We start from the raw sequence: 12,147 nt of genomic DNA, 5'->3' as shown, positions 1-12,147 counted from the left end.
ATGTAACAAATCAGCATTCATATTTATATTTGAATGTTGTCGCAAATTGAATTACTATGACACCACCTATGCTTTTGGGTTTTTTTTGTACATTTGTGATCAGGATATGCACGAGTGAGCTTTAGGTCGTGTTATAGACTGCCATATCAGGGCACTGGAAAGTCCTTTCACTTTTAACACTCGAGGCACATTCAGGGGCAGGTACTTATAAACTTTTGACCAAAGTGGAAATGCCAAGTACTTCCTCCACCCGCTGGTTAGCCTGTGTACCGTGGATTGAGAGTGGAGCCGTGATGAAACACCGACAGGAGGCCTTCTCTCTGGTCAGCAGGTTTTGGGGCCAGCGGCAGCAGCGTCACGTCAGCAGAGTGGTCAGCGCCATCCGTAAGGATCAATCTATATCTGGGAAGGGCGCGCACACACACAGTCTGTCTGACGCTGACAACATGTGTAGTATACCTCACTAGTACAGTTTTGTCTGTACTGTGAACAGATATGGTGATAGATAGATAGATAGATAGATAGATAGATAGATAGATAGATAGATAGATAGATAGATAGATAGATAGATAGATAGATAGATAGATAGATAGATAGATAGATAGATAGATAGATAGATCAATAGATCGATAGATCGATAGATAGATAGATAGATAGATAGATTGATAGATAGATAGATAAATCACACATGGTTCAGGGTACAATCGCTGCGTACAATACCTCGGCGTCAAGCATATAGTACGTCGGAAAAATCCAAAAACGGCATACCACGACATACTCTGTCGAAAAATGTCAAAATATACTACACTGAAAAACCTCCAAAAAACGACATACCATACTATATGGAAAAATGTCAAAATATAATACACTGAAAAACTTCCAAAAATTAAATACTGTGTCAAAAAAATGCCACAATACGCTACACTGAAAAACTTCTGAAAACGACATACATACTATGTCAAAAAACGTCAAAATATACTACACCGAAAAACGTCCGAAAACGACATACTATACACTATGGTGAAAAATGTCAAAATATACAACACTGAAATACTTCTGAAAACGACATACTATGTCCAAAATGTCAAAACATAGAACGGCGGAAAAACAACAACAAACAACATACTATACTCTTTAAAAAAATGTCAGAATATACTACACTGAAAAACTTCTGAAAATGACAAACCATTCATACTGTTTCGAAAATGTCAAAATATTGTACGTCCAAAAAAAATTCAGAAACTATATGTCGAAACTTCTATGTCGAAAAATGTCAAAATATATTAAACTGAAAAAGTTCCAAAAATCAATATACTATACTATGTCAAAAAACGTTTAAATATACTGCGCTGAAAAACATCCAAAAACGACATACTATACGATGTCCAAAATTTCAAAACAGAACGGCAAAAAATATCCAAAAATGATATATACTATAATATGTCGAAAAATGTCAAAAAATGTTACACTGAAAAAATTCCAAAAATCAATATACCATAATATGTCGAAAAATGTCAAAATATAGCATCATCACGCAAAACTGTTTATATACTAGGTATACCATATACACTACATATACTATATACACTATATACACTATATATACTGTTTACACTATATACACTATATATACTATATATACTATAACCACTATATATACTATATATGCTATATACTATATACTATATAACTCAGTTAAGTGAGGAGTACCTGTATTTATACAGTATATACTGTATATATATATATGAATAAATAAAAAAAATAATATGTACATACATCTATACATCAATACACACACACACACACACACACACACACACACACACACACACACACAAACACGTATATACTGTGTATATATATATATACATATATATATATGTTTTTATTTTTGACTGGAAAACCTGAGGCCACCCAGGCCAGGAATCCAGTGTTTTTATTACTTATTTATCTGAATGTTGTTGTGACAGAGCAGTGTAGTAATAAGTACTCACACCTTTCAGTCAGATACCACTGATAAAAGTGGAAGCACCACATTGACATTTCTACTTCAATAAATGTATTTACTGATATTATGTTATTAGTATGTACTGATACTGTTGGTACCTGCCCTTCACTGTACTTATAGGTATTTACTGATATGTTATTAGTATGTACTGATACTGTATGTATTTGCCATTCACTGTACTTATAGGTATTTACTGGTGATATGTTATTAGTATGTACAGATACTGTATGTACCTGTCCTTCACTGTACTCAAAAGTATTTACTGATATATTATTAGTATGTACTGATATGGTATGTACCTGCCCTTCACTGTACTTCTAGGTATTTACTGATATGTTATTAGTATGTACTGATACTGTATGTACCTGCCCTTCACTGTACTTCTAGGTATTTACTGATATGTTATTCGTATGTACTGATACTGTATGTACCTGCCCTTTACTGTATTTATAGGTATTCACTGATATGTTATTAGTATGTACTGATACTGTATGTACCTGTGCTTCACTGCACTTATAGGTATTTACTGATATGTTATTAGTATGCACTGATACTGTATGTACCTGCCCTTTACTGCATTTCTAGGTATTCACTGATATGTTATTAGTATGTACTGATACTGTATGTACCCGCCCTTCACTGTATTTATAGGTATTCACTGATATGTTATTAGTATGTACTGATACTGTATGTACCTGCCCTTTACTGTATTTATAGGTATTCACTGATATGTTATTAGTATGTACTGATACTGTATGTACCTGCCCTTTACTGTATTTATAGGTATTCACTGATATGTTATTAGTATGTACTGATACTGTATGTACCCGCCCTTTACTGCATTTCTAGGTATTCACTGATATGTTATTAGGATGTACTGATACTGTATGTACCCGCCCTTTACTGCATTTCTAGGTATTCACTGATATGTTATTAGTATGTACTGATACTGTATGTACCCGCCCTTTACTGCATTTCTAGGTATTCACTGATATGTTATTAGTATGTACTGATACTGTATGTACCCGCCCTTTACTGCATTTCTAGGTATTCACTGATATGTTATTAGTATGTACTGATACTGTATGTACCCGCCCTTTACTGTATTTATAGGTATTCACTGATATGTTATTAGTATGTACTGATACTGTATGTACCTGCCCTTTACTGTATTTATAGGTATTCACTGATATGTTATTAGTATGTACTGATACTGTATGTACCCGCCCTTCACTGTATTTATAGGTATTCACTGATATGTTATTAGTATGTACTGATACTGTATGTACCTGCCCTTTACTGTATTTATAGGTATTCACTGATATGTTATTAGTATGTACTGATACTGTATGTACCTGCCCTTTACTGCATTTATAGGTATTCACTGATATGTTATTAGTATGTACTGATACTGTATGTACCTGCCCTTTACTGCATTTCTAGGTATTCACTGATATGTTATTAGTATGTACTGATACTGTATGTACCTGCCCTTTACTGCATTTCTAGGTATTCACTGATATGTTATTAGTATGTACTGATACTGTATGTACCCGCCCTTCACTGTATTTATAGGTATTCACTGATATGTTATTAGTATGTACTGATACTGTATGTACCTGCCCTTTACTGTATTTATAGGTATTCACTGATATGTTATTAGTATGTACTGATACTGTATGTACCTGCCCTTTACTGTATTTATAGGTATTCACTGATATGTTATTAGTATGTACTGATACTGTATGTACCCGCCCTTTACTGCATTTCTAGGTATTCACTGATATGTTATTAGTATGTACTGATACTGTATGTACCCGCCCTTTACTGCATTTCTAGGTATTCACTGATATGTTATTAGTATGTACTGATACTGTATGTACCCGCCCTTTACTGCATTTCTAGGTATTCACTGATATGTTATTAGTATGTACTGATACTGTATGTACCCGCCCTTTACTGCATTTCTAGGTATTCACTGATATGTTATTAGTATGTACTGATACTGTATGTACCCGCCCTTTACTGTATTTATAGGTATTCACTGATATGTTATTAGTATGTACTGATACTGTATGTACCTGCCCTTTACTGTATTTATAGGTATTCACTGATATGTTATTAGTATGTACTGATACTGTATGTACCCGCCCTTCACTGTATTTATAGGTATTCACTGATATGTTATTAGTATGTACTGATACTGTATGTACCTGCCCTTTACTGTATTTATAGGTATTCACTGATATGTTATTAGTATGTACTGATACTGTATGTACCTGCCCTTTACTGCATTTATAGGTATTCACTGATATGTTATTAGTATGTACTGATACTGTATGTACCTGCCCTTTACTGCATTTCTAGGTATTCACTGATATGTTATTAGTATGTACTGATACTGTATGTACCTGCCCTTTACTGTATTTATAGGTATTCACTGATATGTTATTAGTATGTACTGATACTGTATGTACCTGCCCTTTACTGCATTTCTAGGTATTCACTGATATGTTATTAGTATGTACTGATACTGTATGTACCCACCCTTTACTGTATTTATAGGTATTCACTGATATGTTATTAGTATGTACTGATACTGTATGTACCTGCCCTTTACTGTATTTATAGGTATTCACTGATATGTTATTAGTATGTACTGATACTGTATGTACCCGCCCTTCACTGTACTCAAAGGGTTGGAACCCAAAGTGCGTAACACAACACGTCCTATAACACGACATAAAGTGCGGCGTACTCTGCCTATTTAGTAGGTGCAGCTTCATTTGAAAAATAAAGCAGGTGGTATGTACGACGACGGCGACGACGGCGACGAGAGCGAAACAGTCTTGGAAAGTGAAAACAATAAAGTAGAGATAGCTTACAGACGCTTGGCCCCCGCCGACCGACAGCGGCTGGGCGCCGCTGTCGGTCACGTCGTGTTTATCGTGTCGTTAGCCACTGCACCGTTCGTTCAAACATTTACAGCCGCAATTACAAAAACAATCATCCGGTTCGCAGCGTGTCCACGGGGCCCGCGTGCCGCGCCCGCTCGGTGCCCGGGCCCCCGGCGCCCCGGAGCCGCGCGAGGCAGACTGAGCTCAACCGCTCCGCTCCCGCACACAACTTTGTTTTACCCACAATGCCCTGGGGAGGGCGCGTGCGCGGGCGGGTGAGGGCGCGCGCGCGCGGAGGGATTATTGGTGAAACGAAAGAAAAGGAGGTCTCATTGTTTTCTGTTTTTTTGTCTCTTCCTCCGCTGCCTTTGAAGTGGCTCAGTGTCTTATCTCTACATCCTAATCCTCCGTTTCCCCCCCCCCTCTCTCTCTCTCCCTCTCACTCTATCATCCCCCACTCTCACTCTATCATCACTCTCTCTCTCACTCTATCATCCCCCACTCTCACTCTATCATCACTCTCTCTCTCACTCTATCATCCCCCACTCTCACTCTATCATCACTCTCTCTCTCACTCTATCATCCCCTCTCTCTCTCTATAACCCCCCTCTCTCACTCGATCATCCCTCTCTCTCTCTCTCACCCCCTATTATCCCTCCATCTCTCTATCATTCCTCTCTCTCTCTCTACCACCCCCTCACTCTATCACCCCTCTCTCTTTCACTCTATCATCCCCCTCTCTCTCTCTTTCTCTATCATCCCCCACTCTCACTCTATCATCACTCTCTCTCACGCTATCATCCCTCTCTCTCTCTCTCTCTCTCTCTCTCTCTATCATCCCCCTCTCTCTCACGCTATCATCATTCCTCTCTCTCTCTCCCACCCCCTCACTCTATCACGCCCTCTCTCTTTCACTCTATCATCCCTCTCTCTCTCTCTCTTTCTCTATCATCCCCCACTCTCACTCTATCATCCCCCACTCTCACTCTATCATCACTCACTCTCTCACGCTATCATCCCTCTCTCTCTCTCTCACTCTCTCTCTCTCTCTATCATCCCCCTCTCTCTCTCACTCTATCATCCCTCTCTCTCTATCATCCCCCTCTCTCTATCATCCCTCTCTCTCTATCTTTCTCCCTCTTCCTCTCGCTCTCTATCATCCCCTCTCACTCTATCCATCACTGCCCTCTCTATCAATCATCCCTCTCACTCTCTCTCTCTCTCTCCCTCCCTCTCTATCGCCCATCTCTCACTTTCTCTCCCTCTATCCATCACCCCCTCTCTCTGTTTGTCATCCCTCTCTCTCTCTCTCTCTCTATCCATCATCCCACACTCTCTTTATAAACCGCCCTCTCTATCAACACCCCCCCTCTCTCTCTATCATCCCTCTCTCTCTATCCATCATCCCCCTCTCTCTTTATCAACCCCCCTCTCTCTCTATCATCCCTCCCCCTCTCTCTCTCACTCTGTCATCACTCTCTCTTTCACTCTATCATCTCTCTCTCTCTCTCTCTCTATCATCCCTCTCTCTCTCCCTCTCTCTCTCTCTGTACAGACTCTGCTCCCCAGTGTCAGGGTGCAGTTACAGGCCTGTTTGACGTGGCCTTGACATGGGATGGAGAGTGGGCACTTTTTCTTCTTCTTGCCTGCATTCGGCAAATGCCTGGTTGTCATGGCAACAGCGGGGGGTTGTCGGCGACGTGTCTGGCTGTCAAGTGTGTTGCTCCATCCTCCACCGAAGAACAACAGGAAGCGACATCAACAAACCAACAAACAAAGGAAAACATTAAGTGCGGATCATAAAGTTGAGGAGAAATCGTGGGAATTATGGGAATTAATTTGAAATGTTCCAAACGCTGGATGAGTTCTTAAAAATATGGAGGAAAGCAAATGAAGAGCTTTGAAGATTATCTGCAAACAATGACTACACACACACACACACACACACACACACACACACACACACACACACACACACACACACACACACACACACACACACACACACACATACACACACACACACACAGTGTTTAGTATGAATAAATTAATTTGGCGTTTACACAGATATTGAACACTTGCTTGTTTGGTTGTGTGTCTTAGTGTGTGTGTGTGTGTGTGTGTGTGTGTGTGTGTGTGTGTGTGTGTGTGTGTGTGTGTGTGTGTGAGCTTTACCCAAATCCCACCCAGTTACTGCCAAATGCTGGAGGAGTTGGTATGGAAACGGATCAGCGAAGAGCTACAAATCCACCTTTTAACGACTCATTCTGGTGTCACCGCCATCTCATAATAATATCATGACTTGACCTGGCATGACAGAGAGAGAGAGAGAGAGAGAGAGAGAGAGAGAGAGAAAGAGGGATGACAGAGAGAGAGAATGGGTGGATAGATAGCGAGAGATAGAGGGGTGATAGAGAGAGAGTGGGATAGATAGATAGATAGATGATAGATAGATAGATAGATAGATAGATAGATAGATAGATAGATAGATAGATAGATAGATAGATAGATCGATAGATAGATAGATAGATAGATAGATAGATAGATAGATAGATAGATAGATAGATAGATAGATAGATAGATAGATAGATAGATAGATCGATAGATAGATAGATAAAAAGAAGGATGGATAGATAGAGAGAGAGACGATAGAGAGAGAGAAAGAGGGATGATGATGAATAGAGAGAGAAAGAACCGGGATGCTTCGATAGGGGGGGGGGGGAAGAAAGAGAAAGAGGGATGATAGAGAGAGAGAGAGAGAGAGAGTGAGAGAGAGAGAGAGAGAAGGATGGATAGATAGAAAGTAAGAGAGAAAAGGCGATGATAGAGAGATAGAGAGAGAAAGAGCCGGGATGTATAGATAAAGAGAGAGTGAGAGAGAGATAGAGAGCAAAAGAAGGATGGATAGAGGGAGAAAGAGAAAGAGAGTTGATAGAGAGAGAGAGAAAGGGGGATGACGATAAATAGAGGGAGAAAAAAACAGGATGGTTCGATAGAGAGAGAGAGAGAGAGAGAGAGAGAGGGATGGATAGGAAGAGAAAGAGGAAGAGGGATGGACAGAGAGAGGGAGAGAATGATGGATAGATAGAAAGTAAGAGAGAAAAAGGGATGGAGAGATAGAGAGAGAAAGAGCTGGGATGGATAGACAGAGAGAGAGTTCAGAGAGAGAGAGAGAGAGAGAGAGCAAAAGAAGGATGATAGAGGGAGAAAGAGAAAGAGAGTTCAGAGAGAGAGAGAGAGAGAGAGAGAGAGAGCCATGATGGATAGATAGAGAAAGAGAAAGAGAGATGATTGATAGAGAGAGAAAGAGCCAGGATGGATAGATAGAGTGAGTGAGAGAGAGAGAGAGAGAGAGAGAGGGATGGAAAGGGAGAGAAAGAGAAAGAGAGATGGAGAGAGAGGCATCCACATAAACACCAAATGCATCTTGGCGGGGACGAGGGCCCAAGAGCACATTAGTAATCAGCCTCCTCCATCTCTCTCTACATCCCTCCATCCCTCTATCTCTATCTCTCTCTCTCTCTCTCTATCTCTCTCTCTCTCTCTCTCATGTTACATTTCCAATTTCCTGCGTCTCTTTATCTGATTTCCTTCCACTTGGCTGTCACAGCAGCACACCCCGCACTTGTACGTCTGGAAGATGACTCGGCCGCCGCGGAGTAAAATGTGATTGGGACCCTCGTTCAAATCTGCAAAACACTTTTAATCATCACACAGGCGGACAAAGAGAGCGAGAGGGAGAGGGGGAGAGAGAGAGGGGGGGGGAGGAAGGAAAGAAAGAAAGAGAGAGAGGAAGCACTTATTGTTAACACTGCTGCCAGGGGGCGAGGCGCAAACCGGGGCGACGGCAGTGTTCAGCAACAAGGATCACAACCACTTTATTATTGTGGAAAGGCTTGTCCCCCCCCCCCCCCCCCCCCCCGCAGAGAGAGCGCTGACTTGCCGTCTCACACTGCCACAGAGCCAGCACATGTGTGGAGGAGTCCAGCTCCAACACACTGCCACAGAGCCAGCACGTGTGTGGAGGAGTCCAGCTCCAACACACTGCCACAGAGCCAGCACATGTGTGGAGGAGTCCAGCTCCAACACACTGCCACAGAGCCAGCACGTGTGTGGAGGAGTCCAGCTCCAACACACTGCCACATAGCCAGCACGTGTGTGGAGGAGTCCAGCTCCAACACACTGCCACAGAGCCAGCACTTGTGGGGGAGTCCAGCTCCAACACACTGCCACAGAGCCAGCACGTGTGTGGAGGAGTCCAGCTCCAACACACTGCCACAGAGCCAGCACGTGTGGAGGAGTCCAGCTCCAACACACTGCCACAGAGCCACTACGTGTGGGGGAGTCCAGCTCCAACACACTGCCACAGAGCCACTACGTGTGGGGGAGTCCAGCTCCAACACACTGCCACAGAGCCACCACGTGTGGGGGAGTCCAGCTCCAACACACTGCCACAGAGCCAGCACGTGTGGAGGAGTCCAGCTCCAACACACTGCCACAGAGCCACTACGTGTGGGGGAGTCCAGCTCCAACACACTGCCACAGAGCCACCACGTGTGGGGGAGTCCAGCTCCAACACACTGCCACAGAGCCAGCATGTGTGGAGGAGTCCAGCTCCAACACACTGCCACAGAGCCACTACGTGTGGGGGAGTCCAGCTCCAACACACTGCCACAGAGCCACCATGTGTGGGGGAGTCCAGCTCCAACACACTGCCACAGAGCCAGCATGTGTGGGGGAGTCCAGCTCCAACACACTGCCACAGAGACAGCACATGAAACACACTGCCACAGAGCCAGCACGTGTGGGGGAGTCCAGCTCCAACACACTGCCACAGAGACAGCACATGTGTGGGGGAGTCCAGCTCCAACACACTGCCACAGAGCCAGCACGTGTGGGGGAGTCCAGCTCCAACACACTGCCACAGAGACAGCACATGTGTGGAGGAGTCCAGCTCCAACACACTGCCACAGAGCCAGCACGTGTGGGGGAGTCCAGCTCCAACACACTGCCACAGAGCCAGCACGTGTGGGGAGTCCAGCTCCAACACACTGCCACAGAGCCAGCACGTGTGGGGGAGTCCAGCTCCAACTCACTGCCACAGAGCCAGCACACGTGTGGGGAGTTAAAAAAGCTCACAAGAGGTTGGTGCGTGGTGGTCTGTCAGGTTCTCGCCTGGGAAAACCTGAGTTGGAGGTGAAAGAACATGTCACAGTTAAACACAGGATGGATGAACAGATGGATTGATGGATAGATGGACAGATGGATGGATTGATTGAAGGAGTGATGGAAAAACGAATGGATGGATGGGTGGATGGATGGACGGATGGACTGATGGGTGGATGGATGGATGGATTAATGGATCGATGGATTAGTGGATGGATGAATGGGTGGTTGGATGGATAAATGGATGGATGGATGGATTGGTGGATGGATGGATGGGTGGGTGGGTGGATGGATGGATGGGTGGGTGGGTGGGTAGGTGGGTGGGTGGATGGATGGATGTGTGGGTGGGTGGATGGATCGATGGATGAACTGATGGGTCCAGGGCCTTGCAAAGACATTTAGCAAGGGCAAAGGCTATGTGCAAAATATTGACACAGTTGCATAAATACCTACCTGTATATATGGATGGATGGATGGATGGATGAACTCTTTCCACAGAATCTTTTGGCGAATAATCTTAAACAGTGGCGTTGGAACGACTCGCGGCCTTTGCGGGGCTCAGCATCGCAGGCGTGGGACTGTGTGAGGGCGTCGGCCTCGTCTTACTCGGCAAACGCCGCCTCGAGCCTCCGCCGTCGCTACGAAACCTGCTCTGACTCAGCGTTCCCGGACAAACCGGGCTTTAAACAGAAACGGGGAGAGAGAGAGAGAGAGGGGTGAGGAAAGGAGGGCGGCGTCACCAGAAAAAAAGGAAACATACTACACGCCCCAGAGAGAGTAAAGGTCAACCTTTAAAACCACGCAAACCCAGACAAGCTGCACCGGGGGAGGGGGAAGAAAAAGACTTCCTCCGAGTTCCACCTCCTCCCTGAGCCTCCTCTCCTTCCGCACGGCAAGAAGCCCGTCTCACCGCTGGCCGCAGAGGGGGAGAGAGACAGACAGCCGGGTGCCACGCCCATCATCCTCTGGGACTACAGCGGCAGATAATTCATCATGAGCTTCTAGCCGCTGGCACGGATGCTGCTCGGATGAGATAGCATCCTGCATGGGATGGAGGGAGGGACGGGTGGAGGGAGGGATGGATGGAGGTGGGGTGGAGGGATGGGTGTCTTTGCTTTGTCGCCATATGGGGAAGGGAAAGCTCGTATGGAAGCAGGTGTGAGTGTCACACTGAAACACTGCCCCGAGGAGCCCGACAGGCTGTTCAGTTTCGGCGTGCAGCTGAGAGAAATGGAACACTGCTTATGTACCTCGGTGCATGTGATTCACACATTTATGCACTTGGCTACATGAATTTATATGATTGCGACGATTATGAACATAAAAAAAGTGATGTGTATATTTAGTAATTAATACTGTAATAGTCTAATTGTGAAAATGTGGTCTGTCACTGCATTGTACATTGAGTACAAGAGAGGGATAGATAGATAAGATTGGTTTTGTATACATATATATATATATATATATATCTGTACATATAGATATATATATATATACACATATATATATACAATTATTACACAATTACAATTTACTACATGGCGCAGCCCTGTACTTTATCCTTTAGTCAGCTAAACAATGATCCAAAGAATGAGTAAACACTGCCGCCTCGTGACAAACAGTGCATTACATCCAGAATACAGCTTCATTGTACCCTGCCATCGAACGCACAATGTTTACATAAAAAAGGCGTGAAAACCAAAACAAAACAGAAAGATCCTTCCAAAGTTTCAGCCTGTATCTCTGACCGTGTGACGGCTTCTTGGTGAAATGGTCGGGCAAAGGCATCGCTTCCCTGAACCTTCCTCATATCTATATAGAAATGTACACATTGAGGTCTCCGGAACATCATTGAATCCGAAACACTAATTTCATATTCATTCAAATCTATCTGCAAAATCGGTTATAATGACAGACACATTACAAATCGACCCAGGCAACCAGCATTTGAATTGGCCTGAAAATAAACAAAACTAGGGATCTGACCTACAACATCACAGACACCAAATGTAGAATAGAATAGAATGAAGACACGACACAGATTAACATTTATTTATTCAAGGTATACAGGAGGAA

The 12,147-nt window shown here is 43.6% G+C and overlaps 1 protein-coding gene across 1 annotated transcript in view; it reads right to left on the bottom strand.

Annotated features, from left to right (window-relative positions):
* The window catches only part of LOC307245592 (neurotrypsin-like), a gene marked incomplete at both ends in the record, with an annotated part of 28,182 nt that extends 18,679 nt beyond the window's left edge, over window positions 1-9,503 (bottom strand). The window contains 2 exons of the mRNA XM_080021236.1: window positions 8,845-8,903; window positions 9,043-9,503. Coding sequence (XP_079877362.1) covers window positions 8,845-8,903; window positions 9,043-9,503 — 520 coding nt within the window. The remainder of the gene's footprint in view (window positions 1-8,844; window positions 8,904-9,042) is intronic.
* Between the last annotated feature and the right edge of the window lie 2,644 nt (window positions 9,504-12,147).

The sequence above is a fragment of the Zeus faber genome (genome assembly GCF_960531495.2).
Source record: "Zeus faber genome assembly, chromosome: 20".
Classification (NCBI taxonomy): domain Eukaryota; kingdom Metazoa; phylum Chordata; class Actinopteri; order Zeiformes; family Zeidae; genus Zeus; species Zeus faber.
This window is presented reverse-complemented; position numbering and strand designations above follow the sequence as displayed.